We start from the raw sequence: 16,528 nt of genomic DNA, 5'->3' as shown, positions 1-16,528 counted from the left end.
ACACACAGCTATGTAAGTTCACAGCCATTTGTACATCTTTCACTGATCCTTTCTCCTTTGCATTAGATTATCTTTTTTTTTTTCTCATACAGTCTCCCTGTTTAATAGTACCAGTTGCTGATCAGTATGGGTGCCCCTAATATTAGTAATAGCAGTACTATTATGAACACCTATATCATCATCTAAGTACTAAAAGTGGTTGTTGTTTTTTTGTTGTTTTGTTTTTGCGTCTCTATGAGATTGCTGTTTCATATATATATATATATATATATATATATATATACATGCATTCCATCTTTATATAAATATATTTTCTGCGTATACTATCTTCTATGCCTTCTAGGTGTGTTTTTTTATATTTTATATATTTTATATATGTTTTGTGTTCATTTTAACATTTATTTGATGAGGTATTGCTCAAATGATGTTTGCATCTATGGTTACATTCAATTGATGATGACATGTAAGAACAACTCATGTGACATCAGTCTCCGCCCCTGAGCTCACCGGGGATGGCTCACATGAATTTTAAGAATCTGCATTAGCTAGCATACAGTATATAAGAGAGGAACACACTCTCAGTTTGTTGGCTCTGAGGAAGAGGCTGAGTCCTCGAAATGCGTTGGAAGTCCAGGGTTCCATTTATGGACTTGTAGGCAGGGTGGATTTGACACCGCTGTTTAGTGTGATGTGCCTTTGTCCTGTATGTCAATTGTGAGTGCGATACTTACTTTTTATCCTTTTAATAAACATTTTTTATGATAATGCACTAGGCTGGTGCGCCCTCTGTTTGTTTTCTTTGTATCTAGTGACTTTGGACTACCCAGGTCCCTTGAGGGCAGCAAGGAGTGCATATTCCAAGACATCTGAATTGTTACCATAGCCTTTGCTGAGTCCATCCCCAGTGCAGGAGTACAGTTTGCTGTGTTTGTGTCCTCTTCTAAGGATGTCTAAATACTGTCTCTACTGTCCCAGCTCCTTCCTTTATGTAGTTTTGGGGGGAAGAGTGAAGTGGAATACTTGAGTGACAGCTCTTATTCTGTTAGGGCTGCTGACATCACATCTAAGATGGTAGCATCCAGTAGCATTCTCAAGCCTTTTGGATGTCTATGCAGAGCTGTCTTCATACCACAGAGCTCCCCCAGTCCTCTTCTTTTGGGGTCCCCTGCTGGCTCTCCATGCCCCTCCTCTTCAGCGGGTGCCCCCATGGAAAGCCACTTTCAATGGGGGCACCCTTTTGTGCTCACTCCCGAGCTGCCTTCTCTTCATTCATTGCCACAGAGCAGGAGGCTCGGCCCCATCCCCGCTGCCGTGTCACAGCATTTGATTGACATCCATCTATCAATCTGCCCAATAAGGCAGGAGACAGCAGCTAGAGTCACTGCTCTCATGCACATCGCTGGATCAGATCGGGCTCAGGTAAATATAAGGGGGCACAGGGGGTGATCCTGCAGCACAGAAGGTTTTTTACCCTAATGTATAGAATGCATTAAGGTGAAAAAACCTAAGGATTTAGAACCACTTTAATGTACTTGGCACTATTTTGTGTCTGACAGACCAGTCCTGTGCTTTTATAAAAGGGACGAGGGGCCCAGACCCAGAGAGAGAGGTGAGGAGCCCTGCTTAACCCAAGAGGTTCAGAAACCTTTGCCAAACCTGGAGAATACACCCTTGTTATAGATTCTGCCTTTATGGACTTTGCCAATGATGGACTCTTCCTTTATGCTATGGCATCCAAAGCTATGGCTAGGTTCAGTTAGCGGAAAAGACTGTCTGCTTCCATTTGGACTGTTGTATTGAAGTTCTTATGGTAAAGCACTTGACATGTTGTTTTGCCTGAAGTTATTGAAAGGGGTGTAAGAAAGTAACCGGCAGTCTACCCTCAGTTTGCAGCTTGGGCCAGTTAAAGCACACTGGGGTATGAAGACAGCTCTGCAAGATTTAACGTGGTACAGAGTTAAGCAAGTGGTTGTCAAGGGTAACGGAAGTCTAGTAAACAGTACAAGAAGCCTGCTGTGAAGTGTGGTACCTGTGCCAGGCGAGGCATACTCCAGTAGTTAGGGGCCTGCTTCTGGGACTTCCTCGCTTAGCAGTCCATAAATTCTCCCATAACAACGGAAGCAGATCAGCGTCAAGAAGGCTTTTGGCCTAACCGTCAAGTACGGGAGAGAGTAAGAAGATGAAGTGCATGCATGAGATCCTCTCTAAATGCACGGCAGCACCCCATTTTGTCACTGGGAGTGAGGTGACAGAGATACGCTGGACGGGTGGAGTGGGAATAGGCACATCCTAAATGCTCCTAATGCAAACAGTTGCAGACAAGGTTTGCATAGGCATGGGAACAGAAGTTTAGCTGGAATCCAACTTATTCACTCAATGTACATGGTGCACAACTGTCTCAAAGTTAGAGGACCACCTTAAGGCTGACAGTGGTCCACACCTCATCCTGGGGCATTCATGGGCATGACACAGCAAAGGTACATGTATTGATCTATATAAATTTGAAGAGAGGAAAAAAGCTTGAATGCCATAAAGCCAAGTCCCAGCCAGCTGATCAAAGTCCCATTTTGGTATCACCAGGGGCGGACTGACAATTCATGGGGCCCCCGGGCAGTAGGGAATCATGGGGCCCCTGTGTCATTGCCAAAACTCAAAAAAGCCTATGAAAAAGGTACCAGGGGCGTCTCATGGGGCCCCCTACTGACCCCGGGCCCTCAGGCAGTGCCCGAGTTTCCAAATGGTCAGTCCGCCCCTGGGTATCACCCCCATTTTCCTCCAGATACAGTAAGGGTCTAAAGCTCAGTGTGTGGGCAAGCCCTTGAAGTTCTCAAGTATAATGCAGCACTTCTGGTTCTGCTTTGTACGTTATGGTGTAGACAAGGAGGTTTCAAGGGACCAGTCGTCCAGTAGGGAGGAATCCTGTGAAACTAGACAAGAAAGGTAAACAATTATGTCTTTTACATGCATCCTAGTCTAAACAGGAATTAGACCCTTACTATGCAATGGGGAGGCTCTTTTTGTTTGCTTCTCCTTCCGAAAATGTTGGCTGCCATACTGACCCACTTGCTTCAATAATTAGATTTACTGACTTTGATCAAATATGCTGACAGGGACATCTAATTTTCTAGATATGTGACTCAAAAAGTCATAGACTCATAGTAGTCAGAATAACAGCTAGAAAAGCAGTGTTTATAGTAAAAGGTAAATAATGCCAAACCTCATATGTTTCTGACGGGTTTACATTGAGGGTGTATTTTAAGCCCTGAGCCCAGTTTTGACCCAGTTATCCTCTTTTTATTTTGTTTCTATGGACAGTCTGTGGTCCATAGAAACAAAGGTCCAGTTGAGGTGAGGTACTGAGTCTGTTCCTAGCACAAAGCAGCAACTAATATATTCAACAGCTAAGAATAAGACCCGACTATATGTTGCCTCCTCGATGCATGAGGCTGGTGAGAAGGCATTTAAAACATATTTGCTTTTTTAAATGAATGGATGCAAAACAACTTTTCAAATATATTCTAGCTCCTCTTTCTTTTTTTATATCTAGCTTTAGTAGCACAGTAAAGTCTTTTAAAAATAGAAGGTATTCACATGTCTTATTACATCACATATCTCAAAAATAACAGAATAATTCCCAATTTGAGGACACTGGATGAAGCAATGCAAATCATTTATTTATAACCCAACAGCCAAACGCACATCCAGAACTACTGGTGTATAGTGCGATTATAGCCTACTATTATAGAGCATCTATTCCAAACTCCATACAGCTATCCATACAGTGGATAGCCTATATAAGCCTTTCCAGTGCGGTTTCTTAGCCACAGATGCAATAAGGTAATAAGATATTTTGTGACATGTTTGTATATTTGATATTATGTATGTTATATTTTAACATAATAATTTTTGTATCTATATGTAGTGGTTTTAGGTGGCTCGGCACCCAAAGAATCTCCTGAAGAAGCTGTTCCCTGCAATACATGTTGAGCTGTTAATTGAAGGAGAAATATTAGGGTATTGAAAACCAAATGGCTGAACAACTTCAATTAGTAATTACTGGGGTTGATTTACTAAAACTGGAGAGTGCAAATCTGCATAGAAACCAATCAGCTTCTAGTTTTTTTTTCCGTCAAAGCTTAACCACTTGCCTACCGGGCACTGTCACCTCCTTCCTGACCAAGTCAATTTTCAGCTTTCAGTGCTGTCGTACTTTTAATGACAATTGTGCGGTCATGCAACACTGTACCCATATGAATTTTTAGCATTTTTTGAGACAGCTAGAGCTTTCTTTTGTTGTTATTTATTCACCACTGGGGTTTTTATTTTTTGCTAAACAATTAAAAAAATGTTTTCTTCTTTCTTTCTGTCTTAAAATTTTGCAAATAAGTAATTTTTATCCTTTCGCTGATGTGCGCTGATAGGCTGCACAGACAGGCTGCCCTGATGGGCACTGATGCGGTGGCACTGATATGCGGCACTGGTGGGCACTGATAGGCGGCACTGATGGGCAGCACTGGTGGGCACTGATAGGCAGAACTGATGGAACTGCACTGATAATCAGGACACTGGTAATCAGTGCCCTGATTATCTCTGTACATGCCCCTGTCACACTTGCCGGTTACCGATTCTGCTCTCCTCATGCTGTGACAGCATGTGAGTAAAGTACTGCGATAACCGCCAAGTGTGTTTACATTGTGATCAGATGTGATTGGTCACAGCTGATGACATGGAAAAAGCCATTGTGATTGGCTCTTTACTGCAGTATGTGATCAGCTGTGTCCAAATGACACAGTGATCACAGATCGTGCCACAGGGGGCGTGTGGGGGGCATGATTCTAAGAGAACGTCCATGGACACCCTCCCAGAACAACAGAGCCGTGCTGTAGTCATCTTTCAGCTATAGTGTGGTAAGAAAGTGGTTAATTGAACAAGCTGAAGTTAGAAATTGATTGAGTACCATGCACAGCTGCACCAGATTTTACGCTCTCCAGTTCTGGTAAGTCAACCTCAAAATGTCCTACCAAGGGTACTTTTTATTTAAAATCATTTTCACTGAGTTCAGTGTTTTTAACTATGTATTAATAAAGTGGATTTGTATTTTACATATTTTTGTCTTTTTATGCCTATAAAGTCCATGGTGTTTGTTACTGTCAATGGTCTATAATTAGGACGTGGCACATCCTACAATTACTGGGGCTCCGTGATACCACCTGACGGTTGCCCATAGTGCCGTTTTCCAATAATCATGGAGGTACTGTACAGCCTAATAATATAGTATCAGGCTTTGAAAGTGTAAATGTTGCTCCGTTTGTATCTGCACTGCAAGGGCAGACAAGAAGTGAAAATTATGGAGAAATCTTCATAATATACCTACCTTTTTCAATTCCTTCACTGCCAGCAGCCATAAGCAATCATTCTATGATGCAATGCACTCATGCAATTATTGGAAATCACCAAACTCATTTACAATGCAATCTCATTAGACTAGACATTTAAGAAATATAATGCTGTACTGACCTGTACGTAGAGTTCTTTAAGTTCATTCTGAAATGTCTCTGGATCTGTTGTAATTGTGACAGGGCCAATTTCTGGAACGAAATATAATTATGCAATGTGATTTAATTTATATATATATATATATATGTGTGTATAAAATTATTTTTTTTTACAAAGGCATTAAAAAATGTGATTCCCTATTTCAGCCACTCACACTACTGGGGATTCTGACTACAATATATCCACCTATGACACTAAAGTCTCATAGACCTGAATGTGACATATACTACAGGACAGGGGCGGACTGACAACTCATGGGGCTCCCGGGCAATAGGGGATCATGGGGCCCCTGTGTCCTTGCCCAAACTCCAAAAAGCCTATGAAAAAGGTACCAGGGGCATCTCATGGAGCCCCCTACTGACCCCGGGCCCTCGGGCAGTGCCCGAGTTTCCAAATGGTCAGTCCGCCCCTGGATAGGAGGGAAGCACGCTGTGTGATGACTTCATCAGTACTCTGATGTTGTACAGTAATAATAAAAATGAATTAAATGATGGTTTCAGTTTGTGGTGCTCAGATACCGTTACGTTCTAGTTTCATTTTGCATAGTGAAGAAGGGTTTGAATCTCTATCTGATTTAAAGCTGTCTGTCAGCTTATTGGGGAGATTTCCCAATGAAGAAAGTGAGAGGAAATGTTCGTAATAGTGTCACAGAAAGGAATAAACACTCATTAGGCTAGAGTAGGGAAGGGTTAGAACCTTTATCAGTGTTAGAATATTTTTGTTATTGCTGTTAGTCTCTCTGTTGGGGAGGTTCAGTTCGGCCATCCTTAAGATTCATACACCCCTGTTACATTGCCTAGTGAAGAAAATGCATTACTTTTTTCTGGTTCAGCTTCACATTCAGTGGGCCACAGTTCAGTACAATTCAAAAAGTACCCCAGAAAACTTACCTACTAGTCAGCTGAAAACACAATTACAGCAGAGTGACAAGTATTATATCATCATAGCTAAAACTTGCCCAAAAGACTACCAAAACTCCAAGTTCTGGCCTGAAATCCCTGACTGCCTGCTAATGCCAGTGTCAGTTGCTTCAGGAGAACCTTTATCAGTGTTAGAATATTTTTGTTATTGCTGTTAGTCTCTCTGTTGGGGAGGTTCAGTTCGGCCATCCTTGAGATTCATACACCCCTGTTACATTGCCTAGTGAAGAAAATGCATTACTTTTTTCTGGTTCAGCTTCACATTCAGTGGGCCACAGTTCAGTACAATTCAAAAAGTACCCCAGAAAACTTACCTACTAGTCAGCTGAAAACACAATTACAGCAGACTGACAAGTATTATATCATCATAGCTAAAAACTTGCCCAAAAGACTACCAAAACTCCAAGTTCTGGCCTGAAATCCCTGACTGCCTGCTAATGCCAGTGTCAGTTGCTTCAGGAAAATCAGGACAGAGAAACAGTAGTTAACTAAATATATAGTGAAATCCCTGCGCTACCTAAAACTAAGTGATTATGCCATACAATGAATATAATATAAAATAGGTGTGTATTTTTGTAAATATAAGTGAATATATCAGTGTGCCAATAATGTCTACAAAAACCCCAAACGCCAAAGTAATGCACTTTCTTCACCAAAAGTCCAAAATATATCTATCTATCTATCGATTCAGTCGTATCCGACCCTTGGCGATTGCATGGACTGTCACTCGTAAGTGACTTTTTCCATGAATTCTCTTAGCATTTATTTTTACAGGGTAGGTTGCCAGGTCTTTCCAAAATATATAGTCCAAGTCTTTTAGTGTATAAATGTGCAAATGTCCTAGAAACCGTGGATATAATAATTTTCTTCTGTAATATTCTTCCTCCAAAGTGTAAAAATTCTTCTTATTCAAATAAACCTCAAAAGAAAAATTATATTCGCACATAGTGCATTATTCCCAATATGTGATATGTTTCACAAAGCGCACTTCCAAACTCGTGATAAATAATGCAAAATTCCACCTTGTGACTTTGTGATCACTTCTAAAATAACTGTTATCCTTACTCTTGCCCTAAAAAAACTTTAATCAATTCCAGTTCTAAATGACTCCATGATTTCACTTCTCAATCTGTCCACCTCAGCGTAGGAGATGCACCTCCAAAAAAATTTGAATATAGTGTAATATCCTTAAAACAATATATACACTCTTGTGCTCCCCTCATGTCTCCACAAATTACCAGTATATGTGAACACAAAAACCGCCACTTCCTATATAATGCACCTTAGCAGACAGTAAGAATCAACCAGCATTGAGTAGATATATGTTCTTCTCATTCCAGAATATACATGAGCTCCAATGGCATCATAACCTATATCAGAACAAAGTAATATAGTGTAGTAGGCAATAGTAGAAATTCGACCACTTATTTAGTTAAAAGTGCTCTTACAAACAAAATTCTTGTATCTCAGCACGTATTCATTCATAAGAAAAGCAAGGTGTGTAAAACCTTCTCCAAAATGGCCGCTGCGCAACTTCCGGTTTGCGTCCGATGTTCCTTTTTTTTGAATGAATACATGCTGAGATACAAGAATTTTGTTTGTAAGCACAATTTTAGCTAAATAACTGGTCGAATTTCTACTATTGCCTAATACACTATATTACTTTGTTCTGATATATGTTATGATTCCATTGGAGATCATCTATATTCTGGGATGAGAAGAACATATATCTACTCAATGCTGGTTGATTCTTATCGTCTGGTAAGGTGAATTATATAGGAGGTGGCGGTTTATGAAGTGTTTTTGATTATTGTACGCACACTGGATTTATTTGCCACACAAAACCAGGAACAACTCTCTAGATCGCTGGACTTAAAGTAGGTAAGCATGACTAGCAACCTGGAAATAAATCCATTATATTTTATTTTTTTTCAACAGGTTGAAGGGCCTGAATTATAGTGTATATATTTATGACACAAGAGTCAAATTATACTGTACAAGGGTTGGACAAAAAACAGGAAACCCTACATGATTTGCAGGTGTGAAAGTGATGACATGTTTCGCAGTGAAAGAAGTGATGTAACATTCTTTTGCTGTGTGATGAGACACCTAGCTAACAGGTGGGAAGCCTCACTTTCGTCATTCACTGAGTGGGCTGCTAGTAATATGAAGAGCTTACTGAGCTTCAAAGAGGTCATATTGTTGGTACCCTCTTAGCTGGTGCCTCTGTGACTGAAGTTGCCAATTTATTTGCCGTTGTGCGAGCTACAGTATCAAAGGTTATGACAGCATATACAGTTTTCAGGAAACCATCGTCTGACATGGTCAACTGAACAAAAGAGACAAAAGGACATTGTACAGAATTGTGACCCAGAATAAGAAAACAAATGCTGCAAAAGTGACTGCAGGGCACAATCTTAGTCCCTTGTGGACCGAGATTGAGCTCTGCAGTCACTTTTGCAACAGTTGTTTTCTTAATCTGGGTCACTGGTGTGTCAGTGATCAGGGACAATGGCTGGCGAAAGTATATCAGTAGGTATTTTTTTACACTATGATTGCTTATAACAATGATGATTACTGCTATAAACAATCATTTTTATGAATGACATCTATTCATGCACAACCATTCATTGAGCAGTATTGTGGTTAGCTGTAATTGGCCACAGCTAATCACATGGCACATATGGGCTGTGATTGGCCCTGTCTGTACCATGTGATAACTGTGACCAATCACAGAGCTCATCACAAAAGTTCACAAAAAATGGCTATGAACAATAACCATTCATTGTGTGCAAATGTCGTGTGACTGCCAGGATTAGTCACAGCGGTTGCATAGTACCAAGACCAGCCAGGTATACCAATCTGTCATTGTGGTGACAGATCACCCCACAGTGCGGCCGCTATGGTGCATGTGTGACTGGGAGGACATCATATATCGTCTAACGAATCTAGGAAGCTCCTGCTCGGCCATCAAATGACAATTGAGGGTGGTTAAAATTATCTCTTTTCTTCTTAAACTGGCTCAGCTGTTCCCCAAGCTGCAGCCCTCACCCCTTTCCTGTTTGTGGGTGCCCCATTTAGGTAGCTCCCAGCTGCTGCTTGAAGGCAACATTGTTTTTCAGACATTTATGGATTTTTGCTATATGGTTATTAAAGGACCATCTGGTCTGCATCTTGGAACACCAAGCGAATCAGCTGACACAGCAGGGTGTTTGTAACAAGGTGTCACAAACTACAATTCATCTCAGGAAAGATGTTCTCGCATAGGCCTCCCAAAGTGATGTGTGGGGGTAGAGGAAACATCAGCCCAAACCTCCTGGTGATGTGAAAAATCAAAATGACTGATTTCCTGACTTGTAACGGCATTAAAGGGGGCCAGATGTGGGCTGTGATGCTGACCTTGCTCGAGAAGTTTCATGCAATGTAGCAGTGCCCCCTGGTGAAGACAACAACATACTTTCTAGAGAATTCAGGGTAACACATTACTTCCTGCTGATTAGTAAAGACAGCCTCTTATAATTTACGGATGGTAGCTCATGGACCATATAGGCCTGGCAGAGGGCATTGAATGGGTGTTACCATTGCCTCTTCCTCTTTCCATCCAGTGCCCAGCCAAAGATACTCAACTTCGAGAACGAACTTACATAACATATCATCTCTGCTCTTTTGTGTCTATGTATAGTCTATAATATCCAGTTAGATTTCTATGTTAGTGTTTTATTTTCCTTGTAAATAAATAAGACCTTTGCTTCTTTGAGCATTGTGTTTATTATTTTAGCTAATATTGTAAAGTATTACTACTATCAATATTGTCAGAGGTTAGATTCACTAGTTAATTATAGGGAACGACAAGATAGTACATATTCTTAATACAAGTAGGGGGGAAATCCAAAAACCACCCTTTATTTATTTCACACAGCCCCGAGGCAAGGCAAGTCCCTTCTCCCTCCTCCCAGCAATTTGACTGTTTTCAGCAGAAGCATATCACTCCCCTGTCCTCAGTACTCTCCTCTACAATGCAAATGATGGAAGTAAAGACACTGAGGCAATACTAGCATGCATTACATTTGATTGAAACACCCATGACAGATACTAGTCTCAGATCAGTGACTTATCTAATTGTAAAGCTAAGGAATCAGCTTCACTGCCCTTGAACTCATATAGTGTACATCCAGGTGGCACAAAGAATGACTGATTTTACCTGAACCTTTCACCATTGTACTTATCCTCCTGACATTTATTTTGTAATACTATTTCTCCTCAAACTAGAACTCCATGGAATGGCAAATAGACCATTCCATTTGCAAGAAAAGTAGCAATTTGCAATTGCCCTGAGGAAGTCACATGGTATTGAGACGCAACGCGTTGGCCCAACGTAGTGACGCACTTCCGGTGTGGTGGCCATCTTGGTACACCTTTGTAAACCCATACATATGACATCCAAAGGTGTGTGGTTGGAGCCCTGAATTTTACTGTTCTGATGTAAGTGCGCATTTTATTTGTTACTATACTTGGCAATAAACATACTACACAATGGAAGCTTGTGTTCTATGTTCCATATGAGTTGTTAGCGCAGCATTTGATCTTGCTTGGAGAAGGAGCCATTATTGAAGTGCTGATCCCTGGAGGGAGATTTATATACAGTGGGAGCAGTCGTTTGGAGTGATACTTACCTGGAGGATCTGTGAGAGGGATCCTATTAAACGTTTTGACTCGCAAGGGTCGAATCTTTAAGGTGAGAGGCTGATTCAGCCGGTGTTCGGATGATCTTCTGCTCAACTATCAACCCACTTTTGCACATAAATACCAGCACGAGTGTTTTTGTTCACCTGAGTGTGATCATTCTTATTTGGACTTTATATGCACGGAAATATATTTTGTTTGTGTGCAGTTGCACTTATTGAGTTCACATATATGCACATTTTTTGACTTATTCACTATATTGGGTATGTTTAGGTACATATATATGTTAATGCACACTTTTTATGTATATGTATATATGTATATATTCACTTGTAAAAGCATGTATTGTTTTTTAGTTGGAAGGATTGATTTTTCACCATAGGAATTTAGATCCATTCAAATGTGTGTATTATTAAGTGATGTGCATGATTTCACTTTAGTGGACACCAATTTTGTTCATTTATTTGATATTTATCTACTAGGTGTTTTATCTGTCCACGTGTTTATTTGAATACAAGCGAGTAGTGCTACATTGTTTCCATAATTTAATTCTGAAGATCATTGGTATATGATTTAATGTGAGCAGCTTCTCTGGATTATCTTTATTTGTGTTGGGAGTTATCCTGAGCGCAGGAGGTTCACACCATTATAGCAATTTGCAAGGGACTTTACCCCAGAGCTCAGCGAATGAGGTGAAGCTCTGCTGGCTTCCATCATCCAATGATGTGCAGGCAAAAATGCCAATTTTATCATCCTTGCTCATGTTTGGGTATTCTTTGAAAGGTGAATGTTCATTACCTTCACTAAGCTCTGATGCTAACTAACTTGCAAAGTGAACATCCTATTTGCCTTTAGTAAATCAACCCCATGTCTTCTGACATTTGAAAATGTTTTATTGGTTCAGCTTAATTCAAATGAACGCTTACTGTTAGAGAAGGGTTTGTTGGCCACTGTGTAGACTGCAATACACTGCAGCAACTTGTGCTGCATACAGTAAGTTGTGCTTTCTTCCTGGCCAAGTCCTACACACTTCTCTTCTGCACCCAGAAAGAAAGAGAGTTGGTTCTATGATATTTCAGCCATTCAGGAACAGCTATGTATTTTTATTAATGAATACAAGGCATTCTCTGATTGACTGAGGTGGAGATTGTGATTTCATCTGCGTAGCACCCTCCTAGTTTAGCTAGGGGGAACTAGATCCTAATGGTTAGACAAGAGCTGTTAGCAACTCAGGTGTAATAACCAAATAGGTCAAATTGTGGTCAGAACTGCAAGACTCTGCAAGCCAGCCCCTCTGGAATTTCCCCCTGCACGGAGGGTTTCGGAGGAGGGCCTTGGAGGCAGTGGATAGATCTGAGGAGTGGCTAGTTGTACTCTTGAGGGACCTCAGTAATCCCCAACAGAAGGCTTGGCAAGAGGCTGGGACTCCCTTAAAAGTGTAAGAGCCTGCTCAGTAGCAGGAGTGTGAGGAGTCGGGTGGAAGGAGTAGAAGTAGTAGGAGTAGGAAGATGTGAGGCTGGAGGTGTAAGAATGCCAGTAGACCTAGTAGATTGGGGCCTGCCTGCGAGCCTGGAGATGGAAAGGCGGAAAACTCGTGACTCACTGGTCCCCTGAGATAGGACCACCTGTATGGCAGGGAAGGAGCAGTGCAGCTGTAGACTTGGTAGAAGCAGCCAACCCGCAAGCGGTACAGGAGAGTATCCAAGCGAGTACACCTGTACCCCCTGGGCAGATAGGGGAAGTAGCACTCTGATAGGAAACCAGATTAGCCCCTACTAGTGACTGTTCACCTCATTTGAAAGAACAGGAACCAGATCCCCTGCTCAGGAAGAAAGTCTCCAGATTGCTGAGTGAAGAGGAGTTCATCTAGGGTCTGGGGTGGTACAACTAGGAGATGATGGCTAGCACTCCAACATAGACAACATCAGAGAAAAGAAGCTTTTGAATAGTTCAGGAAGTTGTCCTCAGATATCGGTTCCCTTGGGCATCCTATACCCCCCTTACCCTATCCAAGTTCTAATGCCCTCAATAAATAACAAAACCAAAGCTCAAGGATTAGTTTCTGTCTCCGAATGCAAGCTTGTGTGGAAAATGCTGAATGACTGGCTGTGTAGGACCATAGGGGAACCCAATTCATCAGGAACCCCTAAGGGGGTAGTGCTACATCTGCCTTCCTCTTCACCTCAGTCAGTCAGATACTACAATCGGAAACTGTAAGCAAGCTGTACAAGTATTTAAACTATAATCTGTAATGCAAAGAAAGAACATTGGGATAACTTATATACTGTATATACTGTCACAGATGAATGGTCTGTCACTGTGTAAAGATGCAGCGAGGGAGAGGGAGAGAGTCTGTTTCAGCATTGAAAGGGACACTGAATAGGAGTGAGACTGATTGGAGATATGAGGGTATTTTCTGAAAAAGAAAGCTTTCCACAGTCGGTCATAACTACCTCCCATGAGCAAAGAATTGCTGTGGAAGCAGCGTGAGTGCAAATACACAGTGGGGTTATTTGCTAAAACTGGAGTGAAGTGCAAAATCTGGTGCAACTTCCAGTCAGTTTCCAGGTTTTATTGCCAAAGCTTAATTGAACAAGCTGACGTTAGAATCTGATTAGCTACCGTGCACAGATGCACCAGATTCTGAATAGGCCATTTTTTGTAAATCTGTCCCAAAGATTGCATGGCTGGGCCCTATAGGCAGACATTTTGAGGAGACTGACATCGTCTGGGAAAGGAGTGGGTCACTGTCTTGCAGACAGATGGATAATGTGTTTAAATAAGTGAGAGCCAGTATAACCCAAGCTGGACAACTCTATAGCCAGAAGGCTGAATGTGAGGGTAAACCTTGTGTAAAGGCACTTTCTTTAATTAATAAAAGTGGGTAGGAGAACCAAAATGTACTTTTCTGGGTGAACTGAGTTCCTGCAAAAGTCTCCATTTGGAGCTAAATGTCACAATACTGACACATGATCCTTGAGAGTGTATTAACCAAATGGTGCAAATTCTAAGAGTACAGCTGTATACTATGTATAAACAATCCCAACTTGAATACATACCAGGCCAGTTCCCACACATGTGTGATTCATAAGCCTTGATAAATAGATATATAAACCCCTATTGTGTTCTTATAAATGAAGCATACATTCCTAAATTGTTTCTCAATGTACTAGAAAGTTCATTATTTCAAATAAAAACAACACTTTCATTTCTGGGCTCTACAGGCTGTAAACCAGCAGTACAAATAGCTCATTAGCACACAGAAAATGTCACTAGTATCACCAGAAATTACAGCAATGATTGACATATTATCCCATACTTTGTCCATATCTAGACCTAGTGTACTAATGTACATGAAACCTGTGCCCCTGATCCAGAAATTTTCAAGTGTGAAGGTTCTCCCTGTCAGTCAGTGAAGGCACCTATTACATTGCTGAACCAATATGGAAGCTTGGAGGAAAATTGATCAAGGCCACCTTCCTAGTTTGGAATAGGCAGCCTTGGAGAATTGGAAATATACTATAAAAACAACACTTAAGCTTCTAAAGATCATACATTTTTCTGCAATAGACTATAAAGTCTATAAATCGAAAAACAGTGAAGAAGGGAAGAAACAAATCAACTTTCCAGTGTATTCTGTGAGAGTGTCATACATTTATACTAATTATATTATTTCTATGAATACATTCAATCTGATACAAATTAAGCAACATTGACTTGTGTAGCACTTCCCTCCACCCCTTCTCCCTTCCCCTGAAGGAGTCACTGGTTGTACTAGCATTAAACAATTGAGACTTCCACGTTGTTCTTTTGCTTGCAGAAAAGAAAAAAGTTTTGAAGGCAAGAGGGTGCTCACACAAAACCCCCAGGACACAGCAGAATATGATTAGACCAAAAGCACACTTCGAGCCTTCACAGGAAAAGAACCTTAAAGCCAACCCGGAACCCTGTGAGTTGACTGTAAAGCATGTGAAGTATCAATAATCTCTCAGATAAGGCACTATACTTTAGGTGAGATCCCAGCTATCCCAACAAAAGTTCCTAAATTATGTTCCTTTTAGCCTAGGCTCCAGACTCTAGCCTCGTCTCCTGAGCACATGGTTGCCCCCCCCCCTAGGCAGCTGGCCTAAGAGGTCGAGACATTTTGCATACACCCTCCTACAGGCAGGAGTCTGGGTAAAGAGAGTTTCACAAGATTACACCTAAACATTAATGTCCTCTACCAGCTGCACCGCTGTCTATAAACCTCCTAGTGGTTTACCAAGAGGAACATAAATAATCCTAACCCAGCATTATTGGATACTAATGCTCTAATTCCAAGGACACTCCCCAGCAGCAGGAAAAGGCAAGCAATAACACTGGGCTTAGGAATGACCAGATGAATTCAGCACTATCAATCTCAGCTCCTGATCATTAGTACGGGCCGACAGCTGTCTTTGTATTTGTGTACCCCTTACTCATTCACGCGGGGAGGAGGTATCTAGCAACTTTCAGTTTCCAATAAGCCCCTGCCCACACACCCCCACAACCACTGAGCCGGGGTTGTGGAGAAGAGTCCCTTGTCCTCACCAACATGGGCAACATGGGAACAAGGTGCTTTTAAAGGTGGGTCCCATCGGCAAGATACCCCCCAGAGTTGAAGACATGTGGCCTAGTATGGTTCTGGGGGAAAAGTTCCAGTTCCATGAATTCCCTGCTGACCCCTGGTGATGATTGGGGATAATAATTTTTTTTCTGGCCCTGACCGATGGAAGGTGTTGGATCCCATGCTGGAAGGAGAGGACACATCGTATACAAACTGAACGAAAGGTCGGTCTGCCCCACCAGCCGCAGGCTATGTTAAAACCATGGCACATCATGTGACACATCGAATAGGAATCCATTATAACCTATTTATGATCTGAGTCACCTAAAAACCTTTACAAGCTGTTGTTTTGAACAGAGGATTGGAGCATTGTTTGTGGCTGTGTCTGGTTACCTCTTGGATGAAGCAGGAGACAATGAGGCCATGTGTATAAAGTTGTGTTTGACCACTCTATAATCTGAGGGCCAAACCTTTCTGATAAGCCCCTTCCTTTTCTGTTACACATAACAGTGTTCACCCAGTGGGATACCTTTTATTGATTTAAGAAGAGCGTAACCATCATCATAAACTTGGAGTTGGGAAGTTTTCTTTTCTTTTCAGATGAACTTAGTACTTTTTGATCTAAATATATGGAACATTGTTTTATTTATTTCATTATATATATTGCACAGAGCATTTGGATATTCATATTTATTAATTTACCTTCACAGGGTAATATCTGGCTTTGCAATTATATTCATATATATTGCATATAACACATATTGCACAGGTATATTAGGAGTTG

At 41.2% G+C, this 16,528-nt stretch overlaps 1 protein-coding gene across 1 annotated transcript in view; it reads right to left on the bottom strand.

Moving 5' to 3' along the window:
* HMCN1 (hemicentin 1) overlaps positions 1 to 16,528 on the bottom strand; it is a 468,291-nt gene that overhangs the window by 423,595 nt on the left and 28,168 nt on the right. The window contains exon 2 of the mRNA XM_089678830.1: positions 5,518 to 5,588. Within this exon, the coding sequence (XP_089534956.1) occupies positions 5,518 to 5,588 (71 nt within the window). The remainder of the gene's footprint in view (positions 1 to 5,517; positions 5,589 to 16,528) is intronic.

This window comes from Staurois parvus, unplaced genomic scaffold (assembly GCF_062004578.1).
Source record: "Staurois parvus isolate SC_StPar_1 unplaced genomic scaffold, SC_StPar_1.0 ptg000210l, whole genome shotgun sequence".
Lineage (NCBI taxonomy): Eukaryota > Metazoa > Chordata > Amphibia > Anura > Ranidae > Staurois > Staurois parvus.
The sequence above is the reverse complement of the archived record's forward strand: the minus strand, read 5'-3'. Positions and strand labels throughout refer to the sequence as shown.